The sequence below is a fragment of the Microcaecilia unicolor genome, chromosome 6 (genome assembly GCF_901765095.1).
Source record: "Microcaecilia unicolor chromosome 6, aMicUni1.1, whole genome shotgun sequence".
NCBI classification, from domain to species: Eukaryota; Metazoa; Chordata; class Amphibia; order Gymnophiona; family Siphonopidae; genus Microcaecilia; species Microcaecilia unicolor.
The window spans coordinates 286,008,475-286,029,303 of record NC_044036.1 but is presented as its reverse complement, the minus strand read 5'-3'; the positions used below and the strand labels follow the sequence as shown (position 1 = coordinate 286,029,303).

Below are 20,829 nucleotides of genomic sequence, written 5' to 3'. Positions count from 1 at the left end.
AGGAGAAATGCAGGACATGGATGGGGGAGAGGAAAGACAAGAAGGAGATGCACATGGATAGAGGGGAGTGAGGACAAATGCTGGCTATGGATAGAGAGGAGAAATGTTGGATAGGGATTTAGGGAAGGAAAGTCAGAGAATGGAGATGCATACGAATGGAGGGGAAGGGAGAGAGGAAAAATGCTGGACATGGATGGAAGGGAGGGAAGACAGGAAGTAGATGCACATGGATGGAGGAGAGAGGAGAAATTCTGGACATGGAGGGGAGGGAAGACAGAGGCAGGAGATGCACATGGATGGAGGGGAGAGAGAAGAAATGCTGGACATAGATGGAGGGGAGGGAAGAGAGGAGAAATACTGGACATGGATGGAGGGGGGAGAGGAAAAATGCTAGACATGGATGGAAGAGAGAGAAGAAAGAGGAAGGAGAAGCATACTGAATGGAGATGAGGGAAAGGGAAAAGAGGAGAAAAACTACACATGGATGGAGAAAATAGGCAAAAGCTGGATCCACTCTATACCTTCTCCAGTCAAGTCTGCGGAGGACCCAGCTTTTACCTATGGATGTAGGGCAAGAAATAAAGAAGAAGGGAGGAAAGTAAAGAAATAAATGGAAAGGAAGCCCTGGAAACAGAGTTAAGAGAACAGATAGAGAGCAGGAGAATCAGAGACTGGGACCAACCTGATCAGAAAAACAAAGTCACCAGACAACAAAGGTAGAAAAAATAATTTTATTTTAGTGTTTGGAATATGTCCAATTTGAGAATTTACATCTGCTGTCTTATTTTGCAATGTATAGCAATGTTTCTTTCTGTTTTTCTGGTATTGTGCTGCATGCAGAGTCTAGCTTCTTAGGATTTCAGGTTAAATTTGAAGAGGGGCTATCTCTGTTCTGCATGTGTGACTGCAAGGCCAAGTGTCTGAATAGAGATCTGTTTGTTAGGTTCTGAGATTTTGATAACATATTGTTTCAGGTTTGGCAAGACTGTTCTCCTAATTCCCTGTTCTCCTAATTCCTGGTCTTTATGCTAATTTGGTTTCTGTCATTTTGGAGCTGTAACAGCTTACAGAAATTATTTATAATGGAAAAAAAAAGTTATTTTTCTTCTCCTATATTGGTGTAATATTTTCAATGATGCCATGGCCGGTAAAAGGGGTGTGGCTACTGTAAGGGCGCTGACTAATAGGCTGCAGGAGGGCACCAGAAACCCTAGCACCGGCCCTGTTTTCCCTTTCTGAGGGGATCATCTGTGTCATGCTAAAATGATTCATGGGGAAGCCACTGGGACACCTCTCTATTGTAGTGACAGCTATTGACCAGGCATGGTCAGACTCCAACAGGTCTTGAAGGCACATTTAACAATTCTGATTTTCAAGATCACCAACATAAAGAATCTACAAGGCCTGCAAATCTTTCATGCTTATTCATTATAGATAGAAAGCTCACCTGATTAGGTATGCTTCAGTGGCAGAAATTCAAATTTAGAAATCTCAAGCAAAATATCAAAAAGGGCTCCCAGAGCAGGGTTGATATACCTCAGAAGATATGGGAGCAGCCATAAGTGGGCTTCCTCCTTCTCTGGGCTGCTTGGGTGAAATTTATGGCTCTGGTATGCTTCCAGGAGTATGTTGGGAAATTTAGTTTTATACCATGTGACTTTCCCATGAAAAGACCACCACTGTAGCTATGTATCTGATAAAGGTAGAATTATAGAATTTGTTACATGAGTTGATAAACCAGTGTTGAAGTTCGGGTGTGCCTGCTTCAGGCCGTGCTAATTTGTTATTGCATTTCTTCTGCCAGTTCATTTTGATCTAATTTATTCATTTTGACATTTCACTTCTCATAACATGTATCAGTGTGGGTTACAATTAAAACTAATGTCCTCAGTCACTGAAAGGTGCTCTCCTGAGTCCCATTGACTTGATGCTACTACTCTGAAGCAATTAGTCTGTTACATTATCTTATTCCATTGCAGAGATTAATGTTTTTATAAACAGAATTTTGAAGGTTTTTTTTAAAGTACTTCTGCTTAGGCAATGGTTTTAGCATCAATCTGTCCCCAAAGGGGTCAGTGCTGATTTCTAACCTCCCCCCCTCTTTTTTTTACTACATAGATTCTCAATCTCTGCCAGGCCAAGAAAAGACCAACTTCAATACACAGTATAGGCCCTTTGCTTGGATCGGACCCAAATGAGCATTTACCAGTATTTCACGTAGTTAACTCCTATCTACCATAGCACACAATTAAAAATCTTAAGTTCTACTGGCTTCTTGGGAATTGATTTTGTGATTTTGGACTTCTCTGTGGGTTTTCTGACTTTTCTTCTTGCCTTAGATGACTTTATGCATATATCGAGCAAGCCCTGTGACCTGCACTGCACTACTGTAGATGGCCAGAGACAGTTAATGGTCCAGGCACGGGATGGAACATCCTGCAAATACAGCGATTACCGAGGTGTCTGTGTATCTGGAAAATGTGAGGTTGTTCAGACATTTACAGTATGACTCTTAGCAGCAACATTCAAATGGTTCCAGACTAGGCTTTGTCCACTTACCAGTGTTTTTACCTACCATTTTTCTCCCCAGCCCATCGGCTGTGATGGCATTCTGTTCTCCACTCACATACTGGATAAATGTGGGGTTTGTCAGGGAGATGGGAGCAGTTGTAGTCACATAACAGGAACCTACAGGAAAGGGGCATCTCATCTTGGTAAGGTTCTAGATTATTTGTCTTTCATTTAGCCTATACCTAAAGCAGGAACACCATGTTGAAAATTGAAGGCAAAAGCAGTTGAAAGTACCCTTAACTGGCCAATAAGATTTTTAGACCTGGTCATGAATCCTAATGCTCTAACCCTAGTGCCAGTGATGTTTTGGTGGAGCACCACTGAGATGCTTACCTTTGCATTTCTAAATACCTGTGCATACATGTTAAGAAGCTTACGTTGACACCTGAGGAGTCCTGGTAAAAGACTGTAGTATTTTGGACCAGGGATGGGCAGGATAGGAAGTGACAAATCATGATTCCATTAGACTCACTGTAAGAACAATAAAGACCCTTCTTGGCCTACTTTTGGATTGGTTTTCTTGAACCTGCCAGGAATTTTAAGAGCAGGTTTAAATTGCATCTAATGTGAATTTTGACTGGAAGAATACAGAAAGTGATAACCTCTGATGCACATTTATTTATTTATGACAATTATACCCCACATTATCCCAGCAACCTGAGTTCAACGTGGCTAACAATACAGTTAATCAAGGCTAAAGTACACTCAACAAAGTGAATACAACTACATCATACAATATTACAGAGAATAAAAAACACTACAATGCCTGGATCAGAAAGGGAGACAGAAAGGTACGAGCGATCAGATCAGCCTAAACAGGAAGATCAGGGACCACTCCCAGAAATCTGCTGGAAGGCCTAGCATTTTTCGACATGTCATGTAATCACATTTACCACAGACAGATATAGGTAAGGAGTTCCAACATTGAGGGGTCAATTTACTAAGCTGCGGCAAAAGAGGGCCTGCGCTTGCATCAGTGCGTGCTTATGATGTGTGCTGAGGCCCCCTATTACCATCCTATCTAATAAAATGCACCTCCAACGTTCTGAAGCTGACTGCGTGGACATAAGCTTTGAGGCATTCGTGCTTCTGTATCCATCTCCTGAAATGATGACGTCTCCCACTTCCGGGTGCGTCAGCAGCGACAGTGCCCAATCACAACATAGCAGCGCGAGCCAACTCTGTCGCGTACCTATGCTGACGGGGGACCCCAACCCCCGACAGCCGAAGTCCTCTTCTTGTCTGTGCTGGCGTTGCTTGCTGAATGGTCTGATCAAGTTTCTGTGTGTGCGTCTGACGTCAGATGCACGCACAGAAACTTGATCAGACCATTCAGCAAGCAATGCCGGTGCAGACGAGAAGAGGACTTTGCCTGTTAGGGGTTGGGGTCCCCCATCAGCACAGGTATGTGACGGCGGCGGGAAAGGGTTTTTTGCGGAAAGGGGGGGGGTCGAGTGGGTCGCAGCAGGGGGGTCCATGGGGTCAGTAACGTGGAGGGGGGGTGTCTGTAACTTGGTGGGAGGGGCGTGAGGGGGCCTTGAACTGGGAGGGAGGGGGTTTGGAACTCGGGAGGGAGGGGGGCGTGGGTCTTGGAGGGGACAGAGCGAGACAGCGAGGGAGGGTGGGGGATTACCTTGCTAGCGCCCGTTTCATTGCCTACTGAAACGGGCCTTTTTTACTAGTAGTGGATAAAAGGCTGGATTCCTTTTAAAGAAATGGCCGTGCGGCAAGTGAAGCACTTACTGAGTGACCTGCTTCAAGAACTGACATATTCAATTTTCTTACTGCTCGGATAGTGTAACTGTAAATAACTCCTAGCCCCTAGTAGAGCATTAGGTGGTGGAAGGTCAACAAGACGTGGCATATAGTCAGGAGACATATCAAACAATATCTAGCAGATAAGATCACAAAAATTGAAAGTGACCCTAGCTTTAATTGGGAGCCAATGCAGCTTAGATAAGAACGGTGATACCCTATTTGCTGTGTTTTGGGCAATTTGGAGTTTCTTCAGCAATTGTTCCCTACACCTGGCATAAATCGCATTGTAATAGTCAGACTAGATTGTGCTGCTATGTTTGTTCTGTTGTTAATAATGCATCACTTGCAGTTTTATAGATATTGTGTGGTTTATGGTTTATTAAAATTTGCTATACCGTCAAAGTTAACTTGCAGGTCTCAGCGGTTTACAATAAATAAAATGTAAAAGATTGGAAATAGAAAAGAACTACAATTTGGAAAGGAAAAATAACAGGTCTTAGCAGAAACCAACTCCCTAATAAAGTATATAAAAGGAAGGAATAAAAACAGATGCACAGAAACAACGGAGTGCTAAAAGGCATAACATACTACCACAGTGTCAAATTCTCAATGGGGAACACATTTAGAAAGATTCAAAGGCTTGGACAAAAAGCCAAACCCTTAGTGCAGGTTTAAATGCCTTAAATGAAGTCTCAGCATGGATTTGGAGTGGGAGAGAGTTCCAGAAATAGGTTGCAGCATTAAAAAAAAACATTATTTCTGGTGAACTCCAATTGAACGAACTTAGGATCAGGTAATATAAGTCAGTGATCATTAAGAGAACGAAGAAGATGAGCTGGAGAATAAGGAATTGTGAGTGTATTCAGATAAAGAGGAAGACCTACCATGTGAACCTTAAAAGTGAGAGTCAATAATTTGAAAATTATCCATTGATGTATAGGTTACCAGTGAAACAGGAAAACACACACAGTGGGGGTGACATGAAGGATGATGCAGAATAAAAATGTCCAATGGATTAAAACAGTTCACTTCAGAGACTTTATTCAGAGTGATATGGACTCGACATAAATCATGTTTCGGCCACAAAGGCCTGCCTCAGGAGTCCCTAGACAATACAGAGATAAAAAAATTATATCATAAAAATGCAAGAGCATGTACATAAAATAAAATGACAGTTAGTGAAGATAATGCAAATGTATAAAACATCCATAATGACCCATGGTAATATGAACATAACATATGTCTACCATAAATTATCAACATAACCCTAGGGTGACCAGTGGCCATAGAAATAAAATCACTATTTTTTAGCATACAGGTAACCATAGGTGCAGTTAGATGTGAAGCATCTGTTCACGCTTTCCAAAAATACTAGGACTAGGGGGCATGCAATGAAGCTACAATGTAGTAAATTTAAAACGAATCGGAGAACATTTTTCTTCACTCAATGTGTAATTAAGCTCTGGAATTCGTTGCCAGAGAATGTGGTAAAGGCGGTTAGCTTAGCGGAGTTTTAAAAAGGTTTGGACGACTTCCTAAAGGAAAAATCCATAGACCGTTATTAAATGGACTTGGGGAAAATCCACTATTTCTGGAATAAGCAGTATAAAATGTTTTGCACATTTTTGGGATGTTGCCTGGATTGGTCACTGTTGGAAACAGGATGCTGGGTTCAATGGACCTTTGGTCTTTCCCAGTATGGCAATACTTACGTACTTATGTATCCTCATTCATGCTTGAAGTTAAGTTTGATGTCCCAGGAAGGGACAGCTTCAGAGCTGCATTCTTCCTGGTCTAGAATCACATAGAAAGTCCTCTTCAGTGAAGCACTGTAGTGGGCTTACCCGTAGGTGGCTGTAGTGTACAGTTCCAAGTCATCCAACTACATGTACCCCAATTGTAGGCAACTGACTGTTTAGCATCTACAGAAACAGGGAACGGAGGTCCAACTGGGGTTTAGTCTAATGTGCTGTGTGCTAGCTCAGTGTGTTCGAAAAATGATTACTGTCTTAGGTCAGTTTAGGTGTAACTCTATTATTTCCCAGGTGTTGCACCAGTAGGGCAATTCAATTTCTTCAAGACCAAGCTCATGAAAGGCCCCTCTTTACGTGCGTAGGATACATGACTGTAGCATTAAACTGTTCTGCCCACAGTTATTCTTTCTAGCTGTTACAAGGTTTTCATTTCATTAATGTGTAGTTTTTCATAGGCTACTCTCTGGTTACACACATTCCTGCTGGTGCAAGAAATATCCAGATAGTAGAACGGAAGAAATCTGCTGATGTTCTAGGTATGTATGATCTGTGATTGGAGCTGAAAATACCATACTCAGCCTTTAGTCATCTGTTGTCCATTTATTCAGCTGTTAAGTGGAAGAGGAAATGAGTGTTTAGATCAGCAGGTTGTAATTTAAACCTGAAGAGGCCAGGTTCAAATCCTGTTTCACCCTCCATTGTCTCAGGTACAAACACAGGGCTTGATGTAATAAAGAGCAGTAAGCTCTGAACAGAGCTTGGTTCCAGATTTTGTAAACTTTTTGTCTGCATAAAACTTACTGACTTATGTGAGAAATTTCTTCTGAACCTGAATGTAATTCATCTTGATCTACCAATGAAAATGGATGAGCTAAGTCCAAATAAACTAATAGCTTACCAGCTATTGCATGTCCAGGTCTGGCATTTGGGGGTGGGATGGGGGTGAGAACATTAAGCAAAGAAATTGTCATGGAGCATCATGCCACAGGGGGCTGCCAAGTCTGCTCAGAACTGAAGGATATACAGCCTGCTGCCAGGTTTTCAGGCCCCCTTACAAATTTCTGCTCTGGGCACCAGCATGTTTAACACTGGCCTTGCACATATGTGTAACCTTATGGCTGTAATATTTTTAAAGAAATCTGAGACAGTTCTTTGAAGGGTATAATTTGGAAAGCCATTTATGTAAATTAAACATACATACATTTTTTTGTAGTGAGCAAAGGTGTTCCTGGGGGCAGAATTGGGATAGAGTTGGCTTCCTTAGACTTAGATCCTACCAGGTAAAGATGCTTAACTCCCTCCCCTTGGGCTTCAGAATGTGGTGTTCCTCAGGGATCCCCAATATCACCTATTTTATTTAACATTCTGATGGCACCTTTGAGGAGGAAGTTAGAAGCGAGGGGCTTTAAGTCCTACATTTATACAGATGATGTTATGGTATATATTCCCTTTGTAGGAGAAATTAAGAACATACTAGCTGATATTCAATTAGAATTGAGCATCATAGAATCATGGGCTTCAACTTTTAGATTGAAAAGTAAACTAAGAAAAGACCAAATTTCTAGTAATATCAAGTCCCTACTGTCAAATCTCAAACTGTAGTTTTACGCTTGGTCAAATTAGTTTTCCTTTGGAATCAAGCTTGAGTTTTAGGGATTATAATAGATCAAAATTTTAATTTTGATGCTCAAATATGAGTGGTTACTTCAAAGGTGTTCAGAACATTATGGAAATTAGGAAGAAGGGTTTTTTTTTTTCAATTAAGACATTTTGATTATCGGTTCAGATGCTGACCCTATCCCAGATTGATTATTGTAATGGAGTTTATGCAGTCTGTAAAGATAAGAGACTAAAAAAATTACATACTGCAGCACGCTTGATTTTTTTAAAAAAGGTTTCATGCTATCAATGTGTCACCCCTTTGTTGCAGGCGTTGTGCTAGCTTCCTGTGAAAGCTAGGGTGCATTTTGAAGTCTTAGCTTTTGTGTTTCAAATATTGTATGGATTGGCCTTTGATTATTTGAGTGTTTTATTGGATCTCCCATTAATGCCCTGATAGGTGCCCACGATTTCCTACTACTTCATTTTCCTAGCTATAGGGGAGTAATTTATAAATTAATTCTTGTCGCAGGGTTTTCTTATTTTGCAACAAAACTGTGGAATTCACTGTCAAAAGAGAGAAGTTGGATAACTAATTATCTGTTATTCTGTAAAATGCTTAAGTCCCATCTTTTTAACAAATTTCAATTTAGTAGAAAATTAATTATTATGATCTGGGCTTAGGAAATAACATGGGATCAATGTAACATGTATTTTGTTTGTATGATTCATTCTTCTCTTTCTTTTATTGTGTCTGAAAATCTTTTGAAATAGTTTTTATTACTATGTAACTGAAAGATTTTTTATAGTATTATATTTCAATTGTGAGCGACATTGAACCAAACATCGCTTTGATAATTGTAGGATATGAGCCAATAAATGAAATGAAAATCCAAAAATATTCATATAATAATATAAATGTGTGTATACTAATTAGCTATGCAGACAATTGGATATAGCACCAAGGTTTAACTGTATGCAGGTTTTTTCAATGAAATAATTTTCAGAGGGAACATATGCACCTACTTTGTGCCTTTTGGCTGCATAAATTAAGCAAGTTTTTACAAAATTAGCCTCAAAATGTATTGGGGCTAGAACAAGCAGCTCTGACATGGTGCTTACAGTAAAATGGAGCATATAGATTATACGGCCTTTATTTGCACACAGAAGACTATTCAAAAAGCTACTTTATAAGACACATTTTAGGGAGTGGAGGAGTAGTCTAATGGTTGAGAACCAGGGGAACTGGGTTTGATTCCCACTGTGGCTTCTTGTGATCCTGGGCAAGTCACTTAACCCTCCATTACCTCAGGTACAAACATATAGATTACAAGCCTACTAGGGACAGAGAGGGAGTATCTGCTTATAATAAATGTTAACCACTTTGATTGTACCACAGAAAGGCAGTATATTAAATACATAACCCTTTACCTGACTCTCCAGTGAGACTTTGAGCCAGTTACTTTGGCTTTTTCATCAGATAGCTGCTGTAATACTAAAGTACTTGATCTTCTGCTGCATTCTGGTAGCTATTGCAGATGACGATGGCGTCTTCTTTTTCAATGGGAACTATAAAATGGACAGCCCAAAGAACTTCAACATTGCAGGCACCGTGTTCAAGTACAGGAGGCCCATGGATGTTTATGAGACTGGCATTGAGTACATTGTAGCTCAAGGACCAACCAGCCAGGGCCTCAAAGTGATGGTATGTTTTACTTGGAAGCCTGCAGCCTAAACTAGAGAGTTTGATTTTCTTGTGTATATGTTTTGTTGTTGTTAAGACAGGGCCAGTGTTAGGATGAGGACGGTTGCAACCAGGGCCATGGCCCTGGGTTCCCATGTCACAGGGAGCCCCCAACCCTGCATAAACCTGCAGAAGATAGAACCTGCTTACAGGCTTTGGAGCTCCTTCCCAATTATCTGCCTTGGACACATCTAACAGCAGTCCTGTGTTTAGTCTGTGTTAATTACCAGTTATCACAATAACATAGAATACCAAACTAGCCAGGGATAAGAATCTGTCAGTTCTCACTGTCTGTTCTTTGTTTCTGTAACTAAACAAGTCTATTTTGAGTCCTTGATCCTTTATTTTTAGGAGGCTCTTTTATGCTGCTGATTCCTTTCTGTTTTGTTTGCTTTTTGAGATGTGATGTGTGTCACAGTTCTTATTTTGGCTGTTGTAGAGCTGCAGTGCAAAGAGACAGGCGCAGGGTGAAGGGATAATTTCAGCCAATCCAGCATTATTAATGGCTAACCTTTTATTGTAATAGGTTAATTACAATTATTGTTTAGGAGGGTACCTATAGTCCAGTTCAGGTGGGATTCATGCATTGATCTGTTGCTTAAAAGGAACTTAAAAAAAAACCAAACAAACCAACAATTGAGTTTGTCATGTCTTAGGTATGGAACCAAAATGGTAAGACTCCCTCCATTACATTTGAATACACAATTCAAAGGAAGTCCCACACCAAGTACAACCCACCAATACATTACACCTTTTCTGAAAGTGAAGAGAGCAAGGAGTTTGAAGACTTCATGCTGCAGAACACCTCATTCTACGGAAAGATCTCAAAAGGGACAGCAGATCCGGAGAATCAGGTGTTAAGAGGGAAGGGCAGCTTGGAAGACATTGACCTGAGTGAAGGCCAAGAAACCAATGAGGTGTACGAGAGGACAGAAGTAATGGACTGTGAGACAAAGAGCAAAACTTTCAAAGGTAAAAAATAATTCTGTATCTGAGGACATTAATACATGCAAGGTTTTACTATCTTTGGTATTTCTGGTGATCTTTGAAGATCCTAAAAATGTCAGGTTCTTGCCTATGTATACGTAAATCTGCTTTTTACAAATTATTGTTCTTCACACTGTAACACTTATCCCCCTATTTACTAAGCCGCACTAGTGGCTGCCATGTGCTAATGCCAACACTTTGAATGGGCTGTGTCAGCATTGCCATACAGCTTAGTAAACAGGGGGGTTAATATGATTGGGGGGGGGGGGGGGTTGCAGCAGGGTCCAAGTAGATTACTATGGAGAAACATTTGACAGCTGCATCTTTCAGGGTCTGATGGACTGTACACTTGTCCTTGAGATGAGGTATTATGCCCTGCTTTTAGTAATGGTATAGTTACAACCTCATATGTCTTTTAAGTAACAGCTGTTTATTTGGAACTTGGAAGTCAGAAATGAGCAGCCAGACAATACAGATTAGTGCTTTATAGTACAGACTGTGTCTAATAATGACACTACTTACTCTTAAGAATAAATAAGAGAAGTGAGTACCTCCAACCCTTAACCATAGAAACTGTTGTTCACCTTCTATTTTCCATCTATTTTCTTGCCAATAGATTCCAACATAACCAGCAATGCATACATCATAACAGAAGAAGATCAGAACTCCAAATCCAAGCTTATCTCAAAGGAATCTGTATCGGAAAACACTATTATGAAGAAACAGCCAGACAAGACTTCTGACTCAAAAGAGCTCTCTGTGAACATAACTGTAAAGACCTTCTTCTCATCAGGAGAGACCCTCAATTCTTGGGAGTCCCATGCGGACAGCCTGTACCCAGACTATGAGGAAGCTGAGGGATTTGAGCCATTCAACATCAATGGGACATTTTTTGAGATGACCAGTGACAAAATGACCAACACATCAGCTGAGACACAGGTTTCCAATGCTACTGTCTCCCCTTCCAACTTCGCAGTCAACAAGACAAACAGAACAAGGTATGCCTCTGTCTATTCTGCTTCATTTTTAGACTAACCAAGTCTATGTATAGGTGAAGTACACATGGGGGTAATTCTATAATTAGGTGCCTCAAATTAGGCACCACAATGAGGCATGCTGGGTGCCAAGTCTATATCAGCATTAAGGTGTGACTAGCTGTTATAGAAAACTAGTGCAAACCCACTTTGGTGCCTCAAAAGTTAGACGTATAATTTATGCCATGTCAATGACTGGTGTAAGTGGGCATGCCAAGATGCCAATCAGTGCAGAAATTAAGGAGGGGGCCCCGATCCCATCTCGTCCCTCCCCTATGATCTCCCCACCTGCCATTGCTACCACACGGTCTGGGCATCTCTTACCCTTCTCCCACCACGCTCAGTCTCCCTCCTTTCCCCTCACCTTCTCAGTCTTCTTTAAAATTTATTTTCCTTCTTAGATGGGCTCCAGAGTGGCAGCCATCCTCACAAACTGCCTGCAGCTGCCCTGGAACTTTCCCTCTGCCATGATCTGCCCAGGCGGAAACAGGAAGTTGCATCATTGGGGGGGGGGGGGCAAATTGCGGCAGAGGAAAAGCTTCAGGGCAGCCGCAGGCAGCTTGTGAGGATAGCTGCTGCACTGGGGCCCCTCTGAGAAGGGGAATTGATTTTAAAGAAGATTGGGAAGGTGAGGGGAAGTGAGGAGGAGATGGATTGTGGTGGGGAGAAGGGGAAGAGATGCCTGGACTGCGGGGCCCAGGGTAGCTGCCCTGTTTGGCCCCCCTATTGGTAGCCCTGTTGGTGATATGCCCATGTATTGCCCACATATATGCCCCCTTGTAGTTACCTGCTATAGCACTTAGGAGCTACATTATAGACTGTGTGTCACTGCCAATTTGTTGGTACCAAAGATGCACACAATTCTAGGTGTCCATTTATAGAATTGCCTCCACAGAATTCTACCATGGAGGGGTTGTGATGCTATGTACAAATTTCACTCACATCCTTTTGATAATGTATATTTAGAACCCATCAGTGATTGATAAGCTTTGTTCAAATATGATCCTGTCAGAGCCAAGCTATATTAGTATAGGAAATTAGGCTACATCATGAGTTTTGTCAGCAAAAGAAAGGATCTCTATTGCAGATGACATTGTGAACAAGCAAGAACTATTTTTTCCATATGCGAGCATGGCCTTTTAACCAGAAATTTTTTTAGGTCCTTTTTTGAAAATGAGATGTGACATTCGTGTTCTGCCACTATTTAATGATATTTGATATATCTAACAACATGCAAAGTGACCAGAGGGCTATGTTTTCCCAATCTCAAAGGGCTAATTGCTTCGGTTTTGAGTAGGAGGAGGTGAAACAACTTAACTCAAAAGTCACAGAGGAAGTGCTATAATCATCAGAGGGTCCTTTTACCAAGGCGCATTGAAAAATGGCCTGCGGTAGTGTAGGCGCAGGTTTTGGCTGCGCGGAGAATCATTTTTCAGTGCACCCGTTAAAAAGGACTTTTTTTGCCGAAAATGGACATGCAACAAAATCAAAACTGCCACGTGTCCATTTTGGGTCTCAGACCTTACCGCCAGCCATAGACCTAGCGGTAAAGATTTTGGGCGGTAAGGACCTACGTGCATCAGATGCCACTTGGCACGAGTCCGCTGCATGTGCCAGAAAAAATTATATTTTTCAGACACGTGTAGCAGACGTGCACCAAAAATAAAATTATTGCAAGAACCATGTGGTAGTCAGGCGATTAAGTCCATTTTGGCATGCGTAGGCGCCTACGCAGCTTAGTAAAAGGGGACCTAGATTAGAATGTCAGCATGGAACCTTTGTGTGGTAAGGGGGGGGGGGGGGGGGGAATGGTCATATCCTACAAATCATCCCAGGTCTGAAATGAAAGAAAACACTATTTAACAGGTCTTACTGCTCTGTCATAATACTCATGAGAACTGATTATAAAATGTTGAGGTGGTCTAGGTTTCATCTGGGAAACAGAGAAGCCCTTTTCCATGTATTATCAGCATTAAATCCCAGTTTTCACTTGTAGCTCTTTCTTTGCCATAAAGACCATTTCTTCAATTTGGGCAGCCAAAACAGCATCTGCCAAGAGAATTTTTTTCCCCTTCTTTCATAGCTCCAGCAAAGCCACAAAGGGTGTGACATACTGTCTAAGTATGGGGTGCTGTTCTTTGTACTGTTGCTTGCATCAGAAAGATGAACATACTGAATTTGAAAGAAAAAAAATAAAGCCAGACAGAACGCCCCATGACCTGGAACTTACCCATAACAACAAAAATCATATGTCCTGGTTGTTTTTAGAAGAACTCAACTGCTGTTTATATTTTCAAATAACAATCCCTTCAAAAATGCCAAAATAAGAATTGTTATGTCTGCTTTGACATAGTCCTAACTGTTCCCCTAGCATGAGACATCTCTGGAATGGCCTTGAAAGTGTTTTTTTGTGCACTAATCTTGCTGAGATGAGAAGCTCTGCCCTCTATAAAATAAATAAAAGTTTACTGTCGTGCTGTTATGACAACATAAAAATGAAGTAATCGTTCTGACTGCTAAACAGAGCTTCTGCTGCCTAGAAATTATGCCAGCTGTATATTTTTCCAAGCCAGAGACAGCTGGGTATCAGGATATAACGATATAACCTTAGTTTGATTTACCTAGGACAGGGTTCGTCTGTTGGTTCCTTCAAAACTGATATTTGGGCAAATTATCTTCATATATTTCTAGCTGGGTAGGACATGCCTACAAGAGGCGACAATCCTTTACCCGAGCTACAGACACTGCTAGAACAAGTGAGTCTGCCCTGGATTTCCAAGTATCATCTTGTTGAAATCTCCTGTGGCATTTTGGCAAACCAAGGTACACTCACTAGTTGAGTATGACCCAGAGGCAAGGTGATGTGCCTGTTTTGAACAGTGTGAAGCATCTTGAATTATTTCTGATCAGTCTCTGCACCAGCCAGTCTTTATTGCCAAGAGCCAGTCACTGTAACTGTTATCAGAGAGAGGTCCAGCTTGCTCTGTCTGAGCAAACAGACTATGCTCCAGACACAGGGGCCGAGGGATCAGTTGTAGTTTATTTGATTATACTCACCAGCATAGGCAGATGATAAGCCCAGGTCAAACTAATAAGCAAAATTCCCTATTTGTTTCTATGCATTCTACATTTATCTTATTGTACTGTCTGTCTGCAGTATTTTTAGACTTTGACAGATGACTTCTTTCTCAGAACATCTGTTTGCCTGAAGCATGCAAATTTCAATACTATAAAAAGATGCACAGAAATTAACCAAGTGCTCACTTTATTCCTTCTCACTCTGTGGTGAATAATCAATCCTAAATGTCCCCCAGGGGTATTCTTTACGGAACTGCGGGGATGCTGCATGAAACAGGATGCTATTTTTTTTTAAATAGCAACAGAATTGCAAATGTATTCAAAATTTTAAGGTCTGCATTATTTTTGTAGTAAAGGTGCAGTGTCCTCTGTTGTGTAGGAATATTACACTATAACCGTGCCATAAACTGACACAAGGTTTTCCACCCTGAGTTTTCAGTTGTCTGTTTTTAATCGGCAAGGCTGTTTTTTGTTTACTAGTGCACAAATGAAAGATCACACAATACAGGAATACATTGTAGACTGATAGGTGTTGAAACACCTTAAATAAAAATAACTAAATAGGAAAATTTGTCTTGGGGAGATTCTTAAGGTGTAGTAATCTAATATTAGAGGTGTCTGGTATTTCATATGCTACAGTCACTCTATTATTCATTCTAAAAGCAAGACTTCTGTATGATTGATTCATTTAGGACATCAAATCCATCAAATGAGCTCAGTGCATTCACCAAACCTGGAAATTAAAACACAAAAATGCTTCAGAGATTAGTTTTCAGCTAAGGCCAGACTAGAGAAATGAATGTGTTGCTAAGGAGAGAGGACATTTTAAGGAAAGCCTGATTTCATACTATTAAATGCAGTCAATAGAAATAGAATAAAATAAAACATAGAAAAGAAAAGAAGATGATACTTTTTTTATTGGACTAACTTAATATATTGTTTGATTAGCTTTCGAAGGTAGCCCTTCTTCGTCAGATCAGAAATAAGCAAATTTTGATAAGTAACAGCATATATAAGTGAAACATCAAAGTATTTCAGTGACAGTCTGAAAGGATGAGGAAGGGGTGGGCTAGGTGAGAAACAGAGAGGGCTGAGAGGATGAGGGACAGGGAGATATGCATGCTGATCAGAGGGTGACAAAGCAGTGAAATTTGCTATTAAATGAAAAGCAGCTTTGACTGATGGGCTTTATGTGTAGTGGTTTGAACCAGGCACGCTCAGAGAAAATAGGAACAGAAAGATTAAGGATGTCAATTTTTATATCAATAAACTGTCTTATCAGCTCTGACGTTTTATATAAGTAAGGTTACATTCCCATTCCCACCCAATTTCTTAATGCCATCTCTCCTGCTCTTATTCCTTTTATCTGTCACATTCTCAACCTCTCACTTTCCACTGCGACTGTCCCTGCTGCCTTTAAACATGCTGTGGTCACACCTCTCCTTAAGAAGCCTTCACTTGACCCTACTTGTCCCTCTAATTACCGACCCATCTCCCTCCTTCCTTTTCTCTCCAAATTACTTGAGCGTGCTGTTCACCGCCGCTGCCTTGATTTTCTCTCCTCACATGCTATTCTTGACCCACTACAATCTGGTTTTTGCCCTCTCCACTCAACCGAAACTACTCTTACTAAAGTCTCCAATGACCTATTACTGGCTAAATCCAGAGGTCAATATTCCATCCTCATTCTTCTTGATCTTTCCGGTGCTTTTGACACTGTCGATCACAGCATACTTCTCGATACCCTGTCCTCACTTGGATTCCAGGGCTCTGTCCTTTCCTGGTTCTCTTCCTACCTCTCACTCCGCACCTTTAGTGTTCACTCTGGTGGATCCTCTTCTACTTCTATCCCTCTGCCTGTCGGCGTACCTCAGGGTTCTGTTCTTGGTCCCCTCCTCTTTTCTATCTACACTTCTTCCCTTGGTTCATTAATCTCATCCCATGGCTTTTCCTACCATCTCTATGCTGATGACTCCCAAATCTACCTTTCTACCCCTGATATCTCACCTTGCATCCAAACCAAAGTTTCAGCGTGCTTGTCTGACATTGCTGTCTGGATGTCTCAACGCCACCTGAAATTAAATATGACCAAAACCGAGCTTCTCATTTTCCCCCCCAAAACCCACCTCCCCGCTCCCCCCGTTTTCTATTTCTGTTGATGGCTCTCTCATTCTCCCTGTCTCCTCAGCTCGAAACCTTGGGGTCATCTTTGACTCTTCTCTCTCCTTCTCTGCTCATATCCAGCAGATTGCCAAGACCTGTCGTTTCTTTCTTTACAACATCCGTAAAATCCGCCCCTTTCTTTCCGAGCACTCTACCAAAACCCTCATCCACACCCTTGTCACCTCTCGTTTAGACTACTGCAATCTGCTTCTTGCTGGCCTCCCACTTAGTCACCTCTCCCCTCTCCAGTTGGTTCAAAACTCTGCTGCCCGTCTCATCTTCCGCCAGGGTCGCTTTACTCATACTACCCCTCTCCTCAAGACCCTTCACTGGCTCCCTATCCATTTTCGCATCCTGTTCAAACTTCTTCTACTAACCTATAAATGTACTCACTCTGCTGCTCCCCAGTATCTCTCCACACTCGTCCTTCCCTACACTTCTTCCCGTGCACTCCGCTCCATGGATCAATCCTTCTTATCTGTTCCCTTCTCCACTACTGCCAACTCCAGACTTCGCACCTTCTGTCTCGCTGCACTCTACGCCTGGAATAAACTTCCTGAGCCCCTATGTCTTGCCCCATCCTTGGCCACCTTTAAATCTAGACTGAAAGCCCACCTCTTTAACATTGCTTTTGACTCGTAACCACTCGCCTCCACCTACCCTCCTCTCTTCCTTCCCATTCACATTAATTGATTTGATTTGCTTACTTTATTTATTTTTTTGTCTATTAGATTGTAAGCTCTTTGAGCAGGGACTGTCTTTCTTCTATGTTTGTGCAGCGCTGCGTACGCCTTGTAGCGCTATAGAAATGCTAAATAGTAGTAGTAGTAGTAAATGCCCACACATAAAAAGGTACTTATATAACATGCAACCTAGATTATTTACCTTGAAGACCTCAGTCCAATGGAGCTGTGGTGCTATAATGGGTTCAAGCAGCCACTCTCCTATTGTAACCAGTCTTCCTGAGTTTTTTTTTTTATTTACATTTTTCTTTTGCTGCTTTATAATTTTACTATTTTATGGGTACTTCACTAACTCCCAAATGTTATTGTAGAGCAATTACTTAAATAATTTTAGTCAATACTAATTGCTTTCACTTAGCTTAAAAATATCAGCTCCAGGGGGTATATTCTGTCCAACATGACATCATGTTTCACCACTCGGCTGTGTCAAGAATTTCTCCCCTGAAAAAACTATATAAAAGATCAATATTACTCTTAAGAGCTTTGTAACCAAAATCTTCATGTTATTATTAACCAAAGAGAGAATTCCGTCATCCATGGTGCCACTGTGTGTTTCTAATCCATCAAAGATGGCGGTGGTGTTCTTTAACAGCTGATTTAAAGTAATTAATTAAACAAAATCCACCAATCAGGACACTCGGGTTAAATCAACATCATACATTCCAACTCGGCATTTAACCCATATGGTGCAACAGTGTTCAATGTGAAAATCCAAAATCGTTCACTATAATTTAATTTTTGTTCGTGGTTTCCTCCCTCCCAACCCTCTTGAATCACATTGATTATCTGCCACTTAATGTCATTCCAATCATGATGACATTCTTTCCAATGGCTCAATAATGGAGCTTGTAAATTCTCAGTGATACGTGATTTATGCTCATTAAGTCTTGTTCTTACTGGTCTACTACTGCACCCTAAGTATATCAATTTACATGGACACTCTATGAGGTATACTACATTGCTAGTATTACCTGATGTATTCACTTTCGCCTTTATCGCAAATCCAGTGTTGGAATTAATCCAGACAGAACCCGTGATTGCCAAGGAACACTATTGGCACTTGCTGCAAATATCCTGGAATCCAACTTGCCATACAGGATATGGCTTATTATAGCGTTGATGCATCAACAACTCTCCTAGTGTTTTCCCTCGCTTATATGCTATTTTCGGATGTTCTTCAAATCCAGGGTATAACTGAAGTAGGTGCCAATGTGCTCTCAAAGATTTCATTGACAACGTGGAATATGGTAGAACGCAGGTTAATCGATCATGCTGAACCTCTGGCATTTTTTGTAATAACAAGTCCCGTTGGGCAAATCTGGCTCTCAAATAAGCTTGTTTAAGAGCTTTAATCGTTATCCTTTTTTTTTGTAAACCACTTGGTCAAAATCTTGACTTGTTTCTTAAATTCTTTGAGAGTGTTACAAATGCGCCATATTCATAAAAATTGACAAATAGGGAGATTATATTTTAATCCGTATGGATGAAAGCTGTCAAAGCTCAAAAGATTGTTTCCACTGGCTTTTGATATAACTTTGTAAAGGATTGGCCACATTGTTTAGACACTAAAATATCCAGGAATTCAATCTTATGATTATTAGCTTATAGTGTAAATTTCAGGTGAACACCTATCGTGTTTATCCAAGTTACAAAGTTTTGCAAAGACCAGAGAGTGGCTGCTTGAACCCATTATAACACCACAGCTCCATTTGACTGAGGTCTTCAAGATACATAATCTAGGTTGCATGATATATAAGTACCTATTTATGTGTGGCATTTAAATATTTTATATCAAGCAGCACTTTCCAACACTTCGTCCCTCTCTAATACTTGTCATTTCTCCAGAACACTTCTCGTATCCACAGCCTATGATAGAAGCCCTCTGAAAGGAGAGTGCTGGCTGTAAGCAGTAACTGGAAAATCCAGATGACTGAACCTACATTGGACAATTTTTGTCCAGTCATCTTTTTCGTATACATTCCCATGTTGATGGATTCTAGAACTTTCCTTTTACCTCAGAGAAACTACCCCAAATACTTTGAGTTTAGATGTGGAAAACCTAGGTCAGAGAAGGACCATATGTGCAGTGCCTGGGCTTTCTGTTCCATCCTAATTCTGGTGAAATTTGGGATCAAATTGCTCTGTTACACAGAGCATCCTCTTACAGTATCATGAAATATTTCAAGTATATATAGAAAGCAGTAATGCATAAATTTTTAGATTAAAATTTCCACTCGTATATATTTTATTTGATTGTTTGCCATATCCCAGCATGAGAATTCCTGAGAGCAGCCATGTTAGCAAAAGTCACAATAATGGAGATCAATTGCTTCACGTAATGTGTGATGTTATTTGTGACATCATAGTCAGTGACCCAAGTATGATATTTTCAACTTACCAAGAACAATGGCTGCTGCCAAAAAGATAGGAGACTGGGCAGAAGAACCTTCCAAAAAATTATTGAAAAATAGCAATTCAGTAATATTGCCAATATTCTACACAGTATATGTTGGTGGCTACTTTCTTTTTTTTCCTTGCCAGTACCCCACCAGAGAGGTCATGTAGAACCTTCTTATCTCAGGATAGTAGAACACCCTTTATTACTATCCATGTTCATAGGGATTATTGGATTGTCCTGCTAGGACAGTATAGATTAATTTTTAGAGGCTGTGATTGATGCTTTGCTAAAAATCCAGATTGGTCCCTTTTTCATATGTGCCAGTGTGGTGATTATACTCTGGAGTTTACAGTAGAGATACTGCACCTTTAATACCTGTCTGCAGAGGTCACATATTTGTGCAGAAAGTGAAAAACAAAGTTGTTATATTCTGAATTGTTTCTACTTGTGGGTATTTTTATCCCATTCTCTCTGTTTCTAGACAGTGGAAGCTCTGCTTCTAACCAGGCTGGGGATTCTACTTGGGGAACAGGACAGGTATGTTGTAAAGAAACAAACACAAATAAATGAATACATGAAAAGCAAGTTGCAAGTTATGAACATGCTGGATTAGAGCTTTATGTATAAAAGTCTCTTTTTCCCTTTTTGTTTTTGCTCTCTTCCTCTTTCCTGGTTGGTAGAAATCGACTGAAGATAAGGAAAGGCCAGGGCGTGAGTCCAGCTGATATGTACAGATGGAAACTTTCCTCTCACGAGCCCTGCAGTGCCACCTGCACCACAGGTAAAGCATGATAGCATAACCTTTTTTTTTTTTAAGTCTATATAAGTCTGTATGTTCATGTTTCAAGGTCTTCAAATCACACAAAGAAATCCTGCTGGGGTAAGAGAGTAGTTTTGCAGCTGCTGCACCAGCTTTTAAAATAAGCTCATACTTGCAAAACTATCCGATCCATACTACATGAACACATTTACACCTGCTATTTTTTAAATAGTTCTTCAA

General features: G+C 40.7%; 1 protein-coding gene across 1 annotated transcript in view; it reads left to right on the top strand.

Annotated features, from left to right (window-relative positions):
- The window catches only part of ADAMTSL2 (ADAMTS like 2), a 73,715-nt gene that overhangs the window by 21,225 nt on the left and 31,661 nt on the right, over window positions 1–20,829 (top strand). Inside the window, exons 6-12 of the mRNA XM_030207700.1 lie at window positions 2,340–2,485; window positions 2,591–2,714; window positions 6,539–6,619; window positions 9,212–9,387; window positions 10,083–10,398; window positions 11,030–11,411; window positions 20,510–20,610. Of these exons, the coding sequence (XP_030063560.1) occupies window positions 2,340–2,485; window positions 2,591–2,714; window positions 6,539–6,619; window positions 9,212–9,387; window positions 10,083–10,398; window positions 11,030–11,411; window positions 20,510–20,610 (1,326 nt within the window). The remainder of the gene's footprint in view (window positions 1–2,339; window positions 2,486–2,590; window positions 2,715–6,538; window positions 6,620–9,211; window positions 9,388–10,082; window positions 10,399–11,029; window positions 11,412–20,509; window positions 20,611–20,829) is intronic.